Genomic DNA, 15,581 nt, shown 5'->3' with positions numbered 1-15,581 from the left:
AGACGGGCGCTGTTCCACTTTTCGATCCATCAAAAACAGGCCCACGCCCCCATCTCTTTTATCGTCAGGTTGCTCTCTAACTGGCAAGGTGCCATCGGTTGTCAACAACGTCAGAACTGGCTGGAAAGCCACAGATTGAGCGTACTAAAAGGAAGCACGGCCTGAAATATCATTGGGCCCGTTGCTAGCGCAGCTTCCCGCTTTTCATCCCAGGCACCATCGGCACGTCAACCTCTCAAAGTTCCCCGCCCGCTACTGCGCCCCTCCTTCCCGGCCTGCCTCTTCAATCCGGGCCAAGTCTCTTTAACAAACGGACTCCCATCTCCACATTCGACTCCGCCGGGATCTGTTCACCCACCTTCAAGAAAGGACGTTGAGACCGTCGAGAGAGGTGGAGCCGAGGTGTTGGTGCGCTGTTGTTGATAGCAACAGAGTCAAAGTTGCACTTCCGAAAGCTCGACTGATTCTCGACTTGCGAACTACGGAACATAGATTCGCGAATCGACACGCGGCTTGCATGGTCGAGAGTTCCGGGCGGCATTGGCTGGGTCTGTGCCTCCGCTCTGTCTCTCGCCATTGCCTAGATGGAGCACCGGGTTCTCGAAGGCTGAGTGTTAGATGAAACTCTTCATTCACGGTATCGTACTCGGCACCAACGACGACGACGACGACGACAACAACAACAACATCTCGGGATGACGCTCTAACACGCATAGGGCAATGAAGAAACCGGCCTGATTTTGCACCGGGGCGCTATTGATTTTTCCAGTCGCTCATTAATCTGATTTTCGATTCGCCATTTCGTCGCACGACGAGCCTCTTCTTTCCCATTCGGCAGCCCCGTTCGCCGGCTTGATGACCGTCTTACGATGTTGCCCCTCCTCGTACAGATGCACCCAATGGTGCAGCCGCCGCTCGATTTCCTTGGGTCTCACCAGGGCCACCTGAAGCCGGGTTATCCACCACATCACCATCATGGGTCCCATCATCTTTCACGACAGCCACCTTCTCCGTACAGCTCGGACTCGACACCGCGTGCTGTGGCCATCCGCAATGCCCAACATGCACCAGAGCTGCACCGCATCACAACGTCTTTTACGCGGTTGCACGCCCATGACCAAGCCGAACACTCCCTTCGGCGGAAAACCCCTAGCGGGACCATCGACAATGGGTACGACGGCTCGTTAACTCACCTGGCCTCAGGTCCCCCGCCACCAAAGCACATGATTGTGCCTGGTTCATCCGAGACGTATCCAGCCTCCGTTCTTCATGAAGCACCTAACAACCAGGCTGCGGGCGGTATGCTTCAACAACCCTTAGCAGGTCCCTGGGCGTACTCGGCACCCGTACCCACAGCCAAGTTCAACCACGGTGTGGACGCTATGAACGGCCGCGCCGGGCCGCCGAGAGGATGGGGGATGCCCACGCCGAACTCATCGCTGGATCCCAGTATAGGAGACCGCGTCAACTCTCTGCAGCCTGCGGCCCAGCACACCTACCATGCCGTTCCCGGAATGCAGCCAGTACTCGGGCAGGGGTATCAGCAGTCACTTTCGCAAACAGTGTACAGCCCCGGCGGCTATCAACAGCCTGCCGTCTGGAGGGATGGCAGTTTCGGCTACCAAACAATGATACCGCTTGCGAATAATTACCCCATGCAGAACTCCGTCGACGGCGCGTTCATGGCAGCTCAGGCCCCTATCCCCCACGGATTGCCCAATGCCCCCGGATCGGGACAGGCACGGTATTTTGGCCCGTCCATGCGGGGTCACCCTCTCGACGATGGCTTCGCTCGTTATGGACCCGGCCACATGGCGCAGCATGTTGCACATGCTGGGCGTAACCTCATGCCGATGATGCCTGGCACGGCACATCTCGCCAAGGGCGCCACCCTCGACGAGGTAGGCTCGCCGACTCGGTTCAAGGAGCGGGCGCTGCAGAGCGCCCACAAGGCATACAACGATCTCCTGATCCACCTCACACACACAAGAGGGGTACAAGATGGACGTTTCGTCTCAATGTCAAGACCAACCTCCAAGATCATGGTATATCCGAAACCCTCGACCGCCCCCGCCGGCAGTGGAGGCCAGGCCCAGTCATTATCTGCCTTCTCGGACCCAGCAGCAAGTTACATGCAACGGATGGCCCAAAATGAGGCAGCGGCGCGCATGTTTGCCCACGGCCACAATCCCCAGCGAGCATACGAGCTGAGCTCGCCTGTTCACAACGCCAAGGCTTCACTTGACATGTTATCTAATCTCTGCGAGCAAAGCGGCTGGAAGTGGATTGATGGAATGTTATTGGGAGGGTGCCTTCACTACGGCTTGGAGCGCTACGAAGAGGCGATGGAGTGGTTCAGACGGATTGTCAGCCTTGAACCCAGGTACGTACCCGCCGCATGTTGTCTGGTACTGCAGCTCACTAACCACTACACCAGCCATGTTGAAGCCATCTCCAACATGGCCGCGACCCTATACTGCCTGAACAGGCTTGAGGAAGCGGAGCAGCACTGGTGGAAGGCAGTCAAGTTACGCCCGAGCTACCTGGAAGCGGTGGAGCATCTCGTCAGTCTCCTATGCTCTCTTCAGAGGAATGCGGCAGCAGTGAAGGCGATCGAGTTCGTCCAGCGGTCTTTGAGAATATCGGAATCAGACGTCTCCCGGGACCAGGCCAGCGAGACTGCCAGCGAGGCGGAGATCGCTTCCCCGGTGACACTGGCCGAGTCAGATCCGGACTCTTACGTCTTGGATGCCGATAGCATCGACAGCCCAGAACAGCGATTTGTCGCCATGACCGAGGACCGGAAGTTGCCCGGGTTCGGCTCCAGTGGCTACCGCATCCCGGGAAGCGAGAACGGCCGCATGGTCTTGCTTATTCACGCCAAGGGGAACATGTTGTACTCCCTGAAGGACGTCGACCGCGCGTCCGACGCGTTCGAGGAGGTTGTGATGATCAGTGCCGGGAAACATAAGCAGGGCATCAAAGGCCTCATCAAGAGGATACAAGCCGTCTTGGCGCCCGTGGATCCCCGATCGGGACAACGCCTAACCTCTACCCAGGAGGACCTATCCGCCCCGCTGCTACTTCCCCCGGACAAAGCAAAGCTTACGGCACAGGTCGTCTTCGCCTCCACTCGCGGCCAGTTGCCTGGGCTTCAGTACGTGCCCGAGGGAGCTCACAAGAGATCCGTAGTGGCAACGACGAGCAACTCCCTGCTGTCTCTGGCGAAGATCTATCAAGACGCCATGTCGAACAGCGGGCCGTCCTCTGGAATCATCCGCCATCCCGCCGGCGTCGGGGACATCCTGTCCCTGTACTACCTATCCCTGTCACTGCAGGAGAGCCCGTCAACTGCCAACAATGTAGGAATCCTCCTCGCTGGTGTTCAACAGACCGCACCGGCGCAGTATCTTTCTCCCTCCGATATGAGCCTTGCCGCGAGCGTTCCTGGAATCGTCCCCGGTAGTGGGCTAGCGCTTGCACTTGCCTATTACCAGTACGGCCTCACACTGGACCCGAACCATGTCCACCTCCACACCAACTTGGGCAGCCTCTTGAAGGACATTGGCCAACTGGATATGGCCATCTCAATGTACGAGCAGGCCGTCGCCTGCGACGGGACCTTCGACATCGCCCTGACGAATCTCGCCAACGCAGTCAAGGACAGGGGACGGGTTAGCGACGCCATCAAATACTACCAGCGCGCCGTTGCCGCAAATCCGGATTTCGCGGAGGCCGTTTGCGGTTTATCGACCGCACTCAACTCGGTTTGTGATTGGAGGGGTCGCGGTGGCGTCCTGCTTGCGGGCGGTAAATACGACCGGTGGCATGTGGACGAGAAAGGCATGCTCCTCGACGGGAAAACTCAGGGTCAGGGCAGCGGATTGATGAAGCGCGTGGTGGACATTGTGCGACGCCAGCTGAAGGAATCCTCGACATGGGGCTGTGGAGTTCTGCAGGAGCAGTCGATACGTCAGCTGGCCGCCGAACTGAGAGATGCAGGGGCCAGTGTCACGGATGCGTCCCTCGACCTGGAGGCCGAGCTCCGAAAATGGGCTGGTTTGCCAGGTGAGGGATATCGGGTTCTCCGCCTCATCGAACGCTCCACGGTCGCCGCCATGCGCTGTTGGTATCAGGATAAACACATCAAGGGCACCCCGTCACCTACGGGGTATCGCCGGCCGAAGCCCCCGGCCAGCCTTTCAGTCCCATCAGCACCGACGGTTTTGCCCTTCCATACCTTCACTTGCCCCTTGCCTGCGAAAGATGTCCGAAAGATTTCTCAGCGAAATGCGTTGAGGATATCGTTCTCGACGCTCCGGTCACCGTGGATTCCAGCTGTCGTTTACGAACCTCCGGATCCGCCGAACCCGCATTTGAATGTCGGATATGTCTCCTCCGACTTCAATAACCACCCCCTGGCACATCTGTGAGTCCCCTTCCCAATCCCTTTTGAGACAAACCTGTGGTTTATCCTGTGACTCTAACCGCCCCAGGATGCAATCCGTATTTGGCATGCACAATCCGAAACGTGTCAAGGCCTTTTGTTACGCCACGACGGCGAGCGATGGGTCTATTCATCGCCAGCAAATTGAGCGCGAGGCGCCGGTTTTCCGGGATGTGAGCACCTATTCCCCGGACAGGCTGGTTCAGCAGATTGTCCAAGACAAGATTCACATTCTGGTCAATCTCAATGGCTACACTCGCGGAGCGCGTAACGAGATCTTCGCCGCCCGCCCGGCTCCGATTCAAATGTCGTTTATGGGTTTCGCCGGTACGTTGGGTGCCGAGTGGTGTGACTACCTCTTGGCTGATACGACGGCTATCCCGCCATCGGCACTTCGTCCTCACCGGAGCAACCTGACGTTGGAGGATGTCTTCCGCGACGAGGTTGACGCCGAGGCCGAGGATTGGATCTATTCGGAAAACATCATCTTCTGCCGTGACACGTTCTTCTGCTGCGATCATGCGCAGTCGGCTGACGGCCACGACGAGCGGAATTTGACGTGGGATGAGGAGCAACGGAGACGGTGGAAGATGCGGAAGGACTTGTTCCCCAACCTCCCAGACGACGCCATTCTCCTAGGTAACTTCAACCAGCTCTACAAGGTATGTCTGTGGCACCATGGGCGAGCACGATTCCACTCCTGCTGACACTGGTCAGATTGACCCAACAACGTTCCGATCCTGGTTGCGCATCCTCGCGGCCGCGCCCAAGGCATATCTCTGGCTCCTCCGCTTCCCCGAGCTCGGTGAGACGCACCTCCGGCGCACCGCACGCGACTGGGGCGGCGAGGGCGTCGCCAGCCGCATCATCTTCACCGACGTGGCGCCCAAGCTGCAGCACATCTCCCGGGCACGCGTCTGTGACCTGTTTCTCGACACGCCCGAGTGCAACGCGCACACGACGGCGGCCGACATCCTGTGGTCCAACACGCCGCTGCTGACGCTGCCGCGCTACGAGTACAAGATGTGCTCGCGCATGGCGGCGTCGATCCTCAAGGGCGCGCTGCCCAAGGGCGAGGCGGGCGAGCAGGCCGCGCGCGAACTCATTGCGCGGGACGAGGCCGAATACGAGGAGTTTGCGGTGAGGCTCGCCAATGGCATGACATATCGGCCGCGCGGCGGGGAGTATAGAGAGGCGGTGGGGCGGCTAGCAGAGCTGAGGAAGCTGCTGTTTGACGCTAAGTGGACCTGTGCGCTTTTCGACACGCGGCGCTGGGTTCGGGATCTGGAGGAGGCCTATGAGATCGCCTGGGGCCGGTGGGAGAGAGGCGAGGGTGGTGATATATATCTCTGACGAGGGCTGGTCAAGGTGTATGGTGCATGCAATCTGCTTTGGCTTCATTGGCTTTAGCTTTCAGTGCCCATTCATGAGACCAGAGAGGAGGAGTGTGTGTGTGGATGAGAATGGTGTTCATGTGTCATGTTTTATTAACTTTTCTTTTTCTCGGGTACTGTGTCTCATGGGGAGAGGGCCGGCGTGTCCCCACGGCCGGACAAACTGGAGGCTACATTTTTAGACCTTGGTTTGTTTGCTGGCTATGGTAGCGTTGATTTCGGTTGTTGTTTATCTCTCCTCTTTGTCTTGGGGTTCCTTTTTTTTCACGAGGAAGATCTGGTTTACTCCTCGAGGGGTCATGGGGTGGGAAGCCCGGTCAAGCGAGAGCTATTGTCTGGGACATTACTTCTTGCACCTTCTTAGATCACTATGGTTCTCGGCTCTGCTCATTCTGAGTCCAGTAGGGCTGCGTTTGCATGGCGTTGTTGGTGTTGTCTTGAGGGCAGGAAAATGGGACACCTTGCGCACAGGAGAGGGTATATGGTCTGCTTCCTATTTGCTTGGGAAAAGGTTTTACGCTTGAGCGGTACATGCATTGATGACACGGCATTGATGGGCACGGTGCTTCTTCTCTTCTTTTGTCTCTTTTGGCTCGGTTGCCTTTGATGAAGATGTACATATACAACTTCTACTGGCTAGGAGGACGACAGAGGGGTCTGGTCTTGGTCAGCGAGCAAAGGGGGGGGATGGATGATATGGATGAATGGGAACGGCATGGCGCGGCACGGCACTGGGATAGATACCTACCTGGTTTTGTTATCGATGCTCGCCTCTCTCTCTGTTTCGGCGCCTTTTTCCGTTGTCTTCTTTCTCCTTCTCCTCCTCCTCCTCCTCCTCAAGAAGAGGGAAGATGGGAGTTGGCGTTGAACCGTGGAGGGGGAAGAGAGACTCAAAAAAAGCCTAACCGCATACAAGCAGTTCGAGACACCACTTGGCCTTTTGGCCACAAAGAGGGTTCGTCTCGACATTAATACGGTGTGTTACCCGAAGCCGGGATGGTGTTTGCTAAAGACTACGCTGCTCACTCATGGATCATAGATGCTGGTGCTTACTCCAAACGCCGCTCAAGAGCAACTGGCGATAATGCCTAGCGAGCCCCCTCTCTCCATCTCCGCCTTGGATCACGTATTGAAGAGGGGCATTATCGAAGGCAGGACTCGAGACACGAATTCAAGCACCACCGATCAAGCACAGCTGGACGGTAGCATTCCTGCCTCCACGTCGCACCATCGAGGGTAACTGATTCCCTTACCCCCTCCCTTATCCCATCTAACCCCGCTCCCTCCCCTTGCCCTTCCCAAACCAAGAGGACTATCCGGTCGAGACGAGAGGGTGCAGTGTTTTGACAGCCCGGTCACCTGTCTATACTGCGTATATCGTATGATTTACCACGTGCTGTCTGTGAATCCATATACACAAGGTAATGTACAGTACATACGCTCCGGGACATATACATCAGACATGGCGAACCCGAAACATCTGTGTGAGGACGAGAGGAGGTTACAGAGCTGGTGTTCTGTTTTGTGACGGGACCACGGAGGAGGTGCATGACAGTACCCGGGCTGACGTCAAGAGTGACGGGCAACCTGCTTGTCGAGTAAAGACGGGCAGAGACAAGGCGAAGGCAAGGACCAGCGGCGCCCGCGCGCTTGGACAAGCGTCATCGTAGGTATGTATGTACATACCTACGACAAAAAAACAACCGACGCTCGGTGAGTTGGACTGCCGAACAGTTTATTTAAGTTTTTACTTGCTCCGCCGCTAGTTGGTCAAGGACACAGAATACGGTGTAAGCAATGCGCCTCCTCCCAGTCCGAAAGGTCTATCTGCCAGTCTCTCTCTCTCTCGCGCGCATCAGAGTATATAACGTTACACTGCTCACAACTACTAGTGACTGCGTAAGGGTTAGTTAGTTCGGGGATTAGGATTCCCAAAAACAGGCCATCGGCGCGCTGATCGCATCCCGCAGACCGCGCGCCAAGTAGGGCAACTTGGCAGGCATCTTCTGTCGACTTTCTATGTACATAGTACATATATTACATACTCCGTAGCACAGTATATATACATAGTGTACTACTTCGCACTGGCAAGGGAAACCGATGAACGACGGCATAGTGTAGCGAGACCCTGCCCTTAAGACCCTCGCGACCTCTAACCGACCTGAGACATGCATCATGCATCTCTTCTGTCATGGCGTCTCCCATCACGATTGTCTATGTTTGTACTGTACGTCCGTACATACAGTACCTGTCTGCCTTGGCGTTTTGTGCAGTTAGGTCAATTGGATTACTCCGAACGGACTAGTCCGTACCCTTCAAGGGTTCAGCACACACACCGCACAGTACGCGCCGTCGCGAGTCGGAACATGGCGAGGAGGGCGGGGGACAGCGCTGCTTACACTAGGTACCATTATCACGCTTGCGGAGTAGTGTTGTATGTAGATGAAATGGTCACAGTCACCGGGGGAGAGGGCGGGGGAAGGGGGCAAAGGTTCAAGCCAAAAAATAACACGGCATGCCTTGGTTTGCATTACATTAGAAAGTGCGATACCACTCCACTACATGTATGTACATACAATATATACCTACACTACTACCTAGTACCTATCCGTGCGGCATGTGACCAAATTGAACTTACGGCGGTGGTGCGGAGTCGTGCTTTCCCTGTTGCTATCGACCAAAACTAGCAGTTTTGAAGCGGAAAGCCACAGAGAGCGAGTTCGACGTAGCGCCAGAATAGGCAGGTAGGTATATATATCTCAGCAAAGAGGTATGGAGGTATGTACCGTAGTTGCATGCAGTATCTTGCCTCTCTTTACTAAGTTTATGGTATTTTTTTTTCTTTTTTCTTTTTTTTTAACGAGCGAGTCACTGAGCATTAGATAGTTGGCTAAATGAGGATTGTCAGATCCGAGCGGATCAAGCATCACTCCAAACACGCCCGATAACTAATATCCGCGCACACTTGACGGTTGGTTGACTTTATAAAGGAGATGGTGGTAGTATGCTGCGTGCGTGTGTTGTACTTTACATACGCACTACATGAACTACGGAGTATATTGCGTTGTTTTGTAATCGAGTTAACCAAACTACTTGCCGATCGCCCAAAGAGCAAACATATGACGAACCCGCCCACCCCAATCGTCCGCCCGTTTCAGGTGGGGATGGGTGATATGCCTCTGGGTGACCCTGCACGTTCGCTGGTAGGCCCGATACGCGAAGAAAGCCGTTTTGTGGCCCAGATCGCCGGGTCAGGGTTTGGTTTTCAGCGCCCCGTTCCCTCGTACGCTAGCGCCCCCTACGTATGTGCAATGGCTGCATGCTCTGATTGGTGGGTCGCAGCGAACCAAACTTTTGTTTTCTTCATCCGCTGGCGAGCTTTTCCTGTTCTGTCAGCTGCCGAACCCCCCCGAAGAAGATGAATGCTGGACAATCCCGAGTTTCCAATCAGCTGTGATGCGGCGATGTTGGGGCATTTTTATTCTCAAGGCATCATCACAGCACAGCACAGCACAGCACAAAATGCCCCAATGCGACCTTCCGAGACCATGCAAACCTGCTATGTACCGCTTCCGAGTGCTTTATGCGGGCGGCTCACTCTGCTAGTTATACGTAAATGGATGCTGAAATCGAGGGGCCGAAATTTGTTGGCCTCGCTGAGAGAACAGAATCGGGCAAGAAGAAATGGGGATGATGGGGATGGGTGTGGTGGGTCGGTATGGGAGCGGGCAGGGGTCAATCGGCCCAACGGTCATCCGCGCGCGTTGCTGTCCTGGCTCCGGGCCGGGGCGCTATCGGCGCGCTATCGATGAAAACGGCATCAGTAAGGTGGAGAGACGGGGGCACCGTTGGCGCCCGCGGCACATGGCGACGGGGATGTCCCTGCTGAAAGAACGTACACTAGTCTACTTACTGTGTACAGTAACTCCATACATACATCCATACATACATACTCCGTACTACACTATGTACACTACACATTGGTAGGGTGGAGACGGGCCCCCTTGTCCGGCGCAGCTCAACATTCAGCACTCCCCCTTATCGTAATCCGACCAACAACAGGTCGCGCAGAGGAAAATGCTTCCGGCTGCTGCTGTCTAGGGCAGGGCAGAACATGGCCTACTACCAGCCATCTTACAGCTCCTACTAGTATGTTCTTGTCTCAAAAGGCGCGCGACGAAAACAGCCTGGTAGCTCGGACCTTTCTCGTGACGTCGCAGGGCTGATCGGCGGGATCCACAGCACCGTGGAGTGAACGAGATTGTGGTCGACCGTGAGAGGCGCTGCTGAACCCGATGTTCCCGCTTAGTGTAATGTAAAACTCGCCGGGGTCGGGACAACTCTGGGTAAGCAAGCAGGAGTCTCATTTTCGCCCTGAAAAAACAGGACCCTACACTACATATTAGTACTCCGTACCTACACTAACTACTTACTGCATACGGAGACTGATGTAGCAGGGCATCCAGCTGTGTGGTTGGCTCCTCAATCCGGCTAAATACTGTAGAAATCTCCTGGGTACCCTCGATGTATGTAGTGTACGTTATCCGGATCGGATCTCTGTCAACTGGGTCCACGAGTGTGGAATCCTCGTGCAGACCTCGTGCAGATCCCTCTTCATTGACCGCAGATTGGCGCCAGCCCTTTTACAGTAGTTCTCTACGGAGTAACGGCGCTCCTATTTCGTCATGGTGCAATCCTCCGCTCCGTGGGTACTCTGGGTTTTGCCTCACCGCGGGAAACGGTCTCCGTCGTCATCCTGGAGACCCGAATAACCATTTGCCTCGATTATTCCCCAACGCAACGGTGCGGGGCCTGTAGAGTGAGAGGCATGGGAACGGGCTCCGAGGCGCAAAGGTGGCTTCCTCTTCTCAGGTGCCAAACGCTCGGGGAAATTAAGAGCAAATGTTTCAGTCCTCCTAGCCAAGGGCGTTGTTGTGTGGAGTTCTCGGTGCGATTTGTTTAGGTTACTTCCGTACACTAATTCCGTATTCAATTCCCTTGCCCTGAAAAACTCATCTGGTTAACTACGGAGTAGAAGCGTAAATGATGCGACCCCACAGACCGTCTCGCAACTTTTGCTCTGCCGGGTTAACAAAAAACCAACAAACCTGTCTTCTGTCGCAATCGTGGGATCGACGTCGAGCTTGGGCCGCACAGACGGTATAATAAAATGTAGGATGCCGTGTGTTTGCGAGGTCGCCGACCTGGTAGTTCCCGAGGTTGCATTGGTAAAGTCGTTGCCACCCCGCGTTGCTTCCGCGGGGATGCCTGGAACGGTTTCGACCCTGCGCTGGTGTAAATTACCGCGCCCGCCTTGGGAGCTCTGTACTCGTACACTAGTGTAACGCGGATAGTGCGGCGTGTCTTGGGACGGATCGCTGCTGTTCCGGGATACTGGAGGCAGGGGGCGATGACGGCATGGTGGGCATGACTGGTGGGCCTGTGCCCGCTGGGTTTCTGCCGGGAACACCGCTGCATCGGCGCTGCGGACTGTGGGCGGTCTTGTTCATCGTGACCGTTATTCAGCTCGCCCCAGCTGGCCGGCACGCCCGGGAGCGTGGGACGGGATTTTGCCGTCTTGCCGCCTGCAGAGAGGGAAGAAGGGAATTTCTGACGAAAGCGGAGGAATCAACGACGTAAAACTTGCATCTGAAGTATGTACAGTGTCGGCCATTCTTGTTTGATTTGTCCACTCCGCAGCAGGCTTGATTGCATCTCAGTTTTGAGCGCTCGCTGAACCCGAACGCAGGCGTTACCCGATCCGCCAATTCGGCTCCGACGCGGTGTTACGGGGCATGGTCGTGCCTACTATATGTGGCGGGAAGGACGACAGGAGCACTTCAACGCTTTGCAGGTAATAGCGATCCTCCTCTCCAGGACTCTGATCGTGTCGATTCGGGGTGCCGTGTCCTGCTTTTGTATGTAGGAACTGGGTAGAACTTTTCCTTTTTTTTTTTTTTTTTTTTTTTTGACGTGAGTTTGATTCATGCTTTCAAACACTTCTTCCAAGCACGTCACGCCGTAATAAAACTTTGATCGCTGGCTTTTTGGCCGACCCCTTTTACAAGGGCAGAACGGAAGAATTTACTCAACCCAAGATGGGCAGGCACATCCCACAAAGTCACTTCCACGCATGGGGAACACCATTTTCTCCTCGGAGCCTGACGATGCGCGGCAACAGCTCGCTACACTATTATTCCTACTAGTACTGGGCAGGTGCTAGGTCCCCGGTTATTACTTAGTATATAGTAATTACAGAGCCATACCAAATCGTAATCAATCCTCTTTGCCGTAACACTCCCGACTCGAACATTCATTGGTCGGCCAGCCATCCACAACCCCCCTCCCAACAAGGTAATATTATACATATATATATATACAACGAAGGGAAGCATTACTGTAGAGACTGTCGAGGGCTTGTGTGATGAGCACAGCAGGGAAAGGGTGGGAGGCTCCATCAGGGGAGGTACCCGAAAAGAGAGAGAAAAGCGAGAAAAGCAAAGAAAAGCAGAAACTGGGTATCTTGAAACTGAGCAGTAAACCGACCCGATAAAATGCCTTTGTGTTGTGCCCGCCGTAGCGAGGTATTCGTTTTGAGTCCGCCAAAAAAAAAAAAAAAAAACGCCAAATTGCGTGAAACCGTGTACACTGTCTCGGGGTTCCGGGAGAGAGAGGGAGGGTGAAAAGGGAAGGACGATCGAGACAGCAGCCACTTCAGTTGAGGAGAAACGAGAGGGATCCTTTGTCCGCCTTCCCGCTCTCGCTCTCATACCCGTGGTGCCCCTGAGAGGAGTAGCCGGTGCTTGGCCTCCGCCCCTTGGTCGGATACGGTTCCCAGCGGGAAGAGAAACTCGGGGCCCGGCCGACGGGCGTGGTCGGCGCCGTGGTGGCGTAGCGGCTCCGGGGCGAGTAGCTGCTGGCGGCCGGCTGCATGGCGTCGGATGAGCGGCGGACCGGGCCGGGCCCGAAGCCGTGGCCGAGGGCGGAAGGGGGCGGGAGGCAGTTGTTTGCTGTCGGCGGGGTGGGCGGCGCATATTGCAGAGGGGGGAGCGACAAGCTTGTGGGCGAGCACGAGGCGGACGCCGGCTGCGAGATGCTCCAGGACGAGCCGCTGTCTGATACGAGGGACGGCGGCCTCTCGGAGTCGTAGGAGCGAGCCGGGGAGGAGCGAGCGCGGGCAGCGTCCAAAGGGAGCTCGAGCGGCACCGGAGGCAAGATCCCCCGTCGCTCGGAAAGCGCGGCAACCCCCGTCGACGGCGAGAGGTCCTGAGGATACTGATATTGTTGCTGCTGATGAAACTGCTGCTGTTGTTGATGCTGTTGATGCTGCGGCTGCGGCTGCGGCTGCGGCTGCTGATGGTGGTGGTGCTGCTGCTGGTGGGCGTGTTGCTGTTCTTGGCTCGCCTCCTGTCTCTTGGACGTCTCCTTGCGCTTGGCCCCGTTCCACCAGTTCTTGATCTGGTTGTCGCTGCGGTTGGTGCCCAGGTTCCTGGCGATCTGTGCCCACCTTTGCCCGCACTCGCTGACCATCTTCATGATCTGCCGACCCTCTTCGTCCGAGATGGGCGTACGGTTAAGACCAGGCTTGAGGTGTTGTGTGTACCGCTCCCGGCACTGTTTCGCCGACCGGATGCCCATCCCCCCTGCGATGCGAGTCCAGTTCGGCCCATATGCGGCGTGTAGTTCCAGAAGGAGGAGATCCTCCTTCCCCTCCCAGTTCCGCTTGTTGAGAGACTGTTCCGATAACATGGATGCTGCTGCACGCTCGTTGGAGGAGAACCTCTTGTCCGTTTAGGAAGTGAAGTGGAGAGCCGGGGTTGAGGATGTGTCTGCGAGGCTCGACACACGGAAGAGATGATGTTGGTAAAGAGAAGGTTACGGGGATGAAAGGGTTGGTGATGTTGGAAGCTCCAATATAGCACGGGGTGATTGATGAAGACTTCAGACGTAACCGGTAGGCTGGACAGAGTCGAGGAGTTGGAAGGGGGGGTGGGGTGTGGTGGTGGCGGGGGGGCTGGGGGTCATATACACTAAGCAAACCGCATGGCGTGGAGAGGACAATTGCAGACCAGTGTGATCCGTCAGTGCAAGGCGCTTCGTGCCCAGGCGATCGGCTACCGGGGTCGACGCTCCAGGGTGGTGACCACCTAGCAACTGCCCAGGGCGTTGGGCTAACGCGGAATTCAACCTGTGGACCTATCCGCAGCAATCAGGGGAGTCCCAGACCAAGCACCTCTGGGCTGTGACAGCATGTTGCTACCCTCCCCCCTTCCCCCCCCCCCCTTGTGAATGACCGGTCGAATACCTGTAACGAACGGTAACGATCTGTAACAAATGTACTTTTGCACCCACGCCATGTACGGAGTCTATTCCGAACATCCCACGGATGCCGCCCCAAACCCAGGCCTCCCTCCCAAACATGGACTGTACAGTACTGTGTACATATGTACATACCTGAACATCTGTCCGTCGGATCAGCAGTCCAAACGCAAAGGACTCCCCGGCCGAGGGCGGAAGGACAGCGACAATGGCACAACGACGCAAAAGATTCTTTCCAGGGCTTTGCAGAGTTCCCTCTGGTAAGCTGTCTCCGTTTGTTTGCGAGTATTGTATTTTCGTGCTTTCGTCGTCGACAATGAGTAAATGACTGTCGAACCCTCCCGGAAAAAGGCGGCCTTGCCGATCCGTAAATTTTGCGCGGTTCCTGTTGGGGAGAAGTGCGTATCACCGCTTCGCTCATCGAATCCAAACTTTCCATTTTGTTGCATGGGTTGATGGGGGCCGCGACCTGGCTATGCTGTCGACAATATGGACCTCAAACACCATGGTGCGAGTGTGCCAAGCAGTGGTGTACGTATGCCCGAAGATGGATCATACTTTACATACTTGAGCCACGGGCATGGCGGGAATGGTTCGCAGTGTACACCTAGCGCCGGCAATTGCAGCAACCAAAACCACCCTGACGATGACACGCAGAGCGCCCTCGCTTCTGTATGGCACTTTCAGAACGATCTCGACTGTCTCGTGCTAGCCACGAGCTGATCTCCTAACCCATGTCTTAGCAGCTATATGTGAAGTGTTATAGCCAGGGCTGCTGGCTGACAACCCCCAAGCAGGGGCACCAAGACGGCAACGACAAGCGAAACACGCTGTCGGGTCGAGTTGTCTCTGTGTCCATCCGGTCAATTGGTCCACCCGGCTTGCTTTTTTTATCGTTCTCGCATTGACTTGCGGTGTCGGTGACAGTGTTCAGCTCTCAGGCTTTTTCGTCTGCAGCGGAGTCCTCATCTTGCAAAACGGGCCAGCCGAGGTGCCGGTGAGAGGCGAACTTGGACAGACACCCTGCTTGATTACCGTCAGAAGACGAAAAAGTAACGTGCTCTGGGGTGTCTGTCCTCCTGCGACGGCTTTAGCGCAAAAAAGTCGTCCCAGGTCAACTACGTGTCAGCAGAGCTGCTAGGAGCGGGTTTCCCGTCCAAGGCTTCCTTTCTGCGTGCCAGATCTTAAAAGAGGGACCCAGCGAGCCGGACCGTGCTGATCCTTGCGGGTGGCTTCAATGACCCATCCACTTGGGTTCGCGGCCGCTGAATGCACGTTCCGGGGTCTGTCGACTCCCAACGGCGCTTGGCTTCCTTTCGTACACTGTACGGACGTACGTACATACATACAGTACGCTGCCTGTGTACTGCGAAACTGGTGTACGTACATACTTTGTAAAACGACAGAGAACCTATGCGCGG

At 55.9% G+C, this 15,581-nt stretch overlaps 3 protein-coding genes across 3 annotated transcripts; 1 reads left to right on the top strand and 2 right to left on the bottom strand.

The window, feature by feature from the left end:
• Window positions 1-723: 723 nt before the first annotated feature.
• MYCTH_2300721 (glycosyltransferase family 41 protein) lies at window positions 724-6,124 on the top strand. Its single transcript, XM_003661345.1, has 4 exons — window positions 724-2,383; window positions 2,438-4,429; window positions 4,497-5,109; window positions 5,165-6,124. The coding sequence occupies exons 1-4, from the start codon at window positions 900-902 to the stop codon at window positions 5,798-5,800; spliced, it is 4,725 nt and encodes a 1,574-aa protein (XP_003661393.1). The 5' UTR covers window positions 724-899; the 3' UTR covers window positions 5,801-6,124.
• A 3,879-nt stretch (window positions 6,125-10,003) lies between these two features.
• MYCTH_2108695 (uncharacterized protein) lies at window positions 10,004-11,515 on the bottom strand (the record flags this gene model as incomplete). Its single annotated transcript, XM_003661344.1, has 6 exons — window positions 10,004-10,183; window positions 10,275-10,481; window positions 10,555-10,597; window positions 10,950-11,126; window positions 11,177-11,426; window positions 11,485-11,515. 6 exons carry the CDS (start codon window positions 11,513-11,515, stop codon window positions 10,004-10,006), a joined length of 888 nt encoding a protein of 295 aa, XP_003661392.1.
• A 294-nt stretch (window positions 11,516-11,809) lies between these two features.
• On the bottom strand, window positions 11,810-13,815 carry MYCTH_2300719 (uncharacterized protein). The gene has a single exon (XM_003661343.1). It carries the CDS (start codon window positions 13,588-13,590, stop codon window positions 12,556-12,558), a length of 1,035 nt encoding a protein of 344 aa, XP_003661391.1. The 5' UTR covers window positions 13,591-13,815; the 3' UTR covers window positions 11,810-12,555.
• Between the last annotated feature and the right edge of the window lie 1,766 nt (window positions 13,816-15,581).

Source organism: Thermothelomyces thermophilus, chromosome 2, assembly GCF_000226095.1.
Source record: "Thermothelomyces thermophilus ATCC 42464 chromosome 2, complete sequence".
Lineage (NCBI taxonomy): Eukaryota > Fungi > Ascomycota > Sordariomycetes > Sordariales > Chaetomiaceae > Thermothelomyces > Thermothelomyces thermophilus.
This window is presented reverse-complemented; position numbering and strand designations above follow the sequence as displayed.

Excerpts from the sequence above, each read along its gene's own strand:
- MYCTH_2300721 (XM_003661345.1), top strand. The coding sequence starts at position 900 with ATGGTGCAGCCGCCGCTCGATTTCCTTGGGTCTCACCAGGGCCACCTG. Across the intron at positions 2,384-2,437 it reads ATTGTCAGCCTTGAACCCAG|CCATGTTGAAGCCATCTCCA; the intron begins GTACGTACCCGC and ends CCACTACACCAG. Across the intron at positions 4,430-4,496 it reads AACCACCCCCTGGCACATCT|GATGCAATCCGTATTTGGCA; the intron begins GTGAGTCCCCTT and ends TAACCGCCCCAG.
- MYCTH_2300719 (XM_003661343.1), bottom strand. The coding sequence starts at position 13,590 with ATGTTATCGGAACAGTCTCTCAACAAGCGGAACTGGGAGGGGAAGGAG.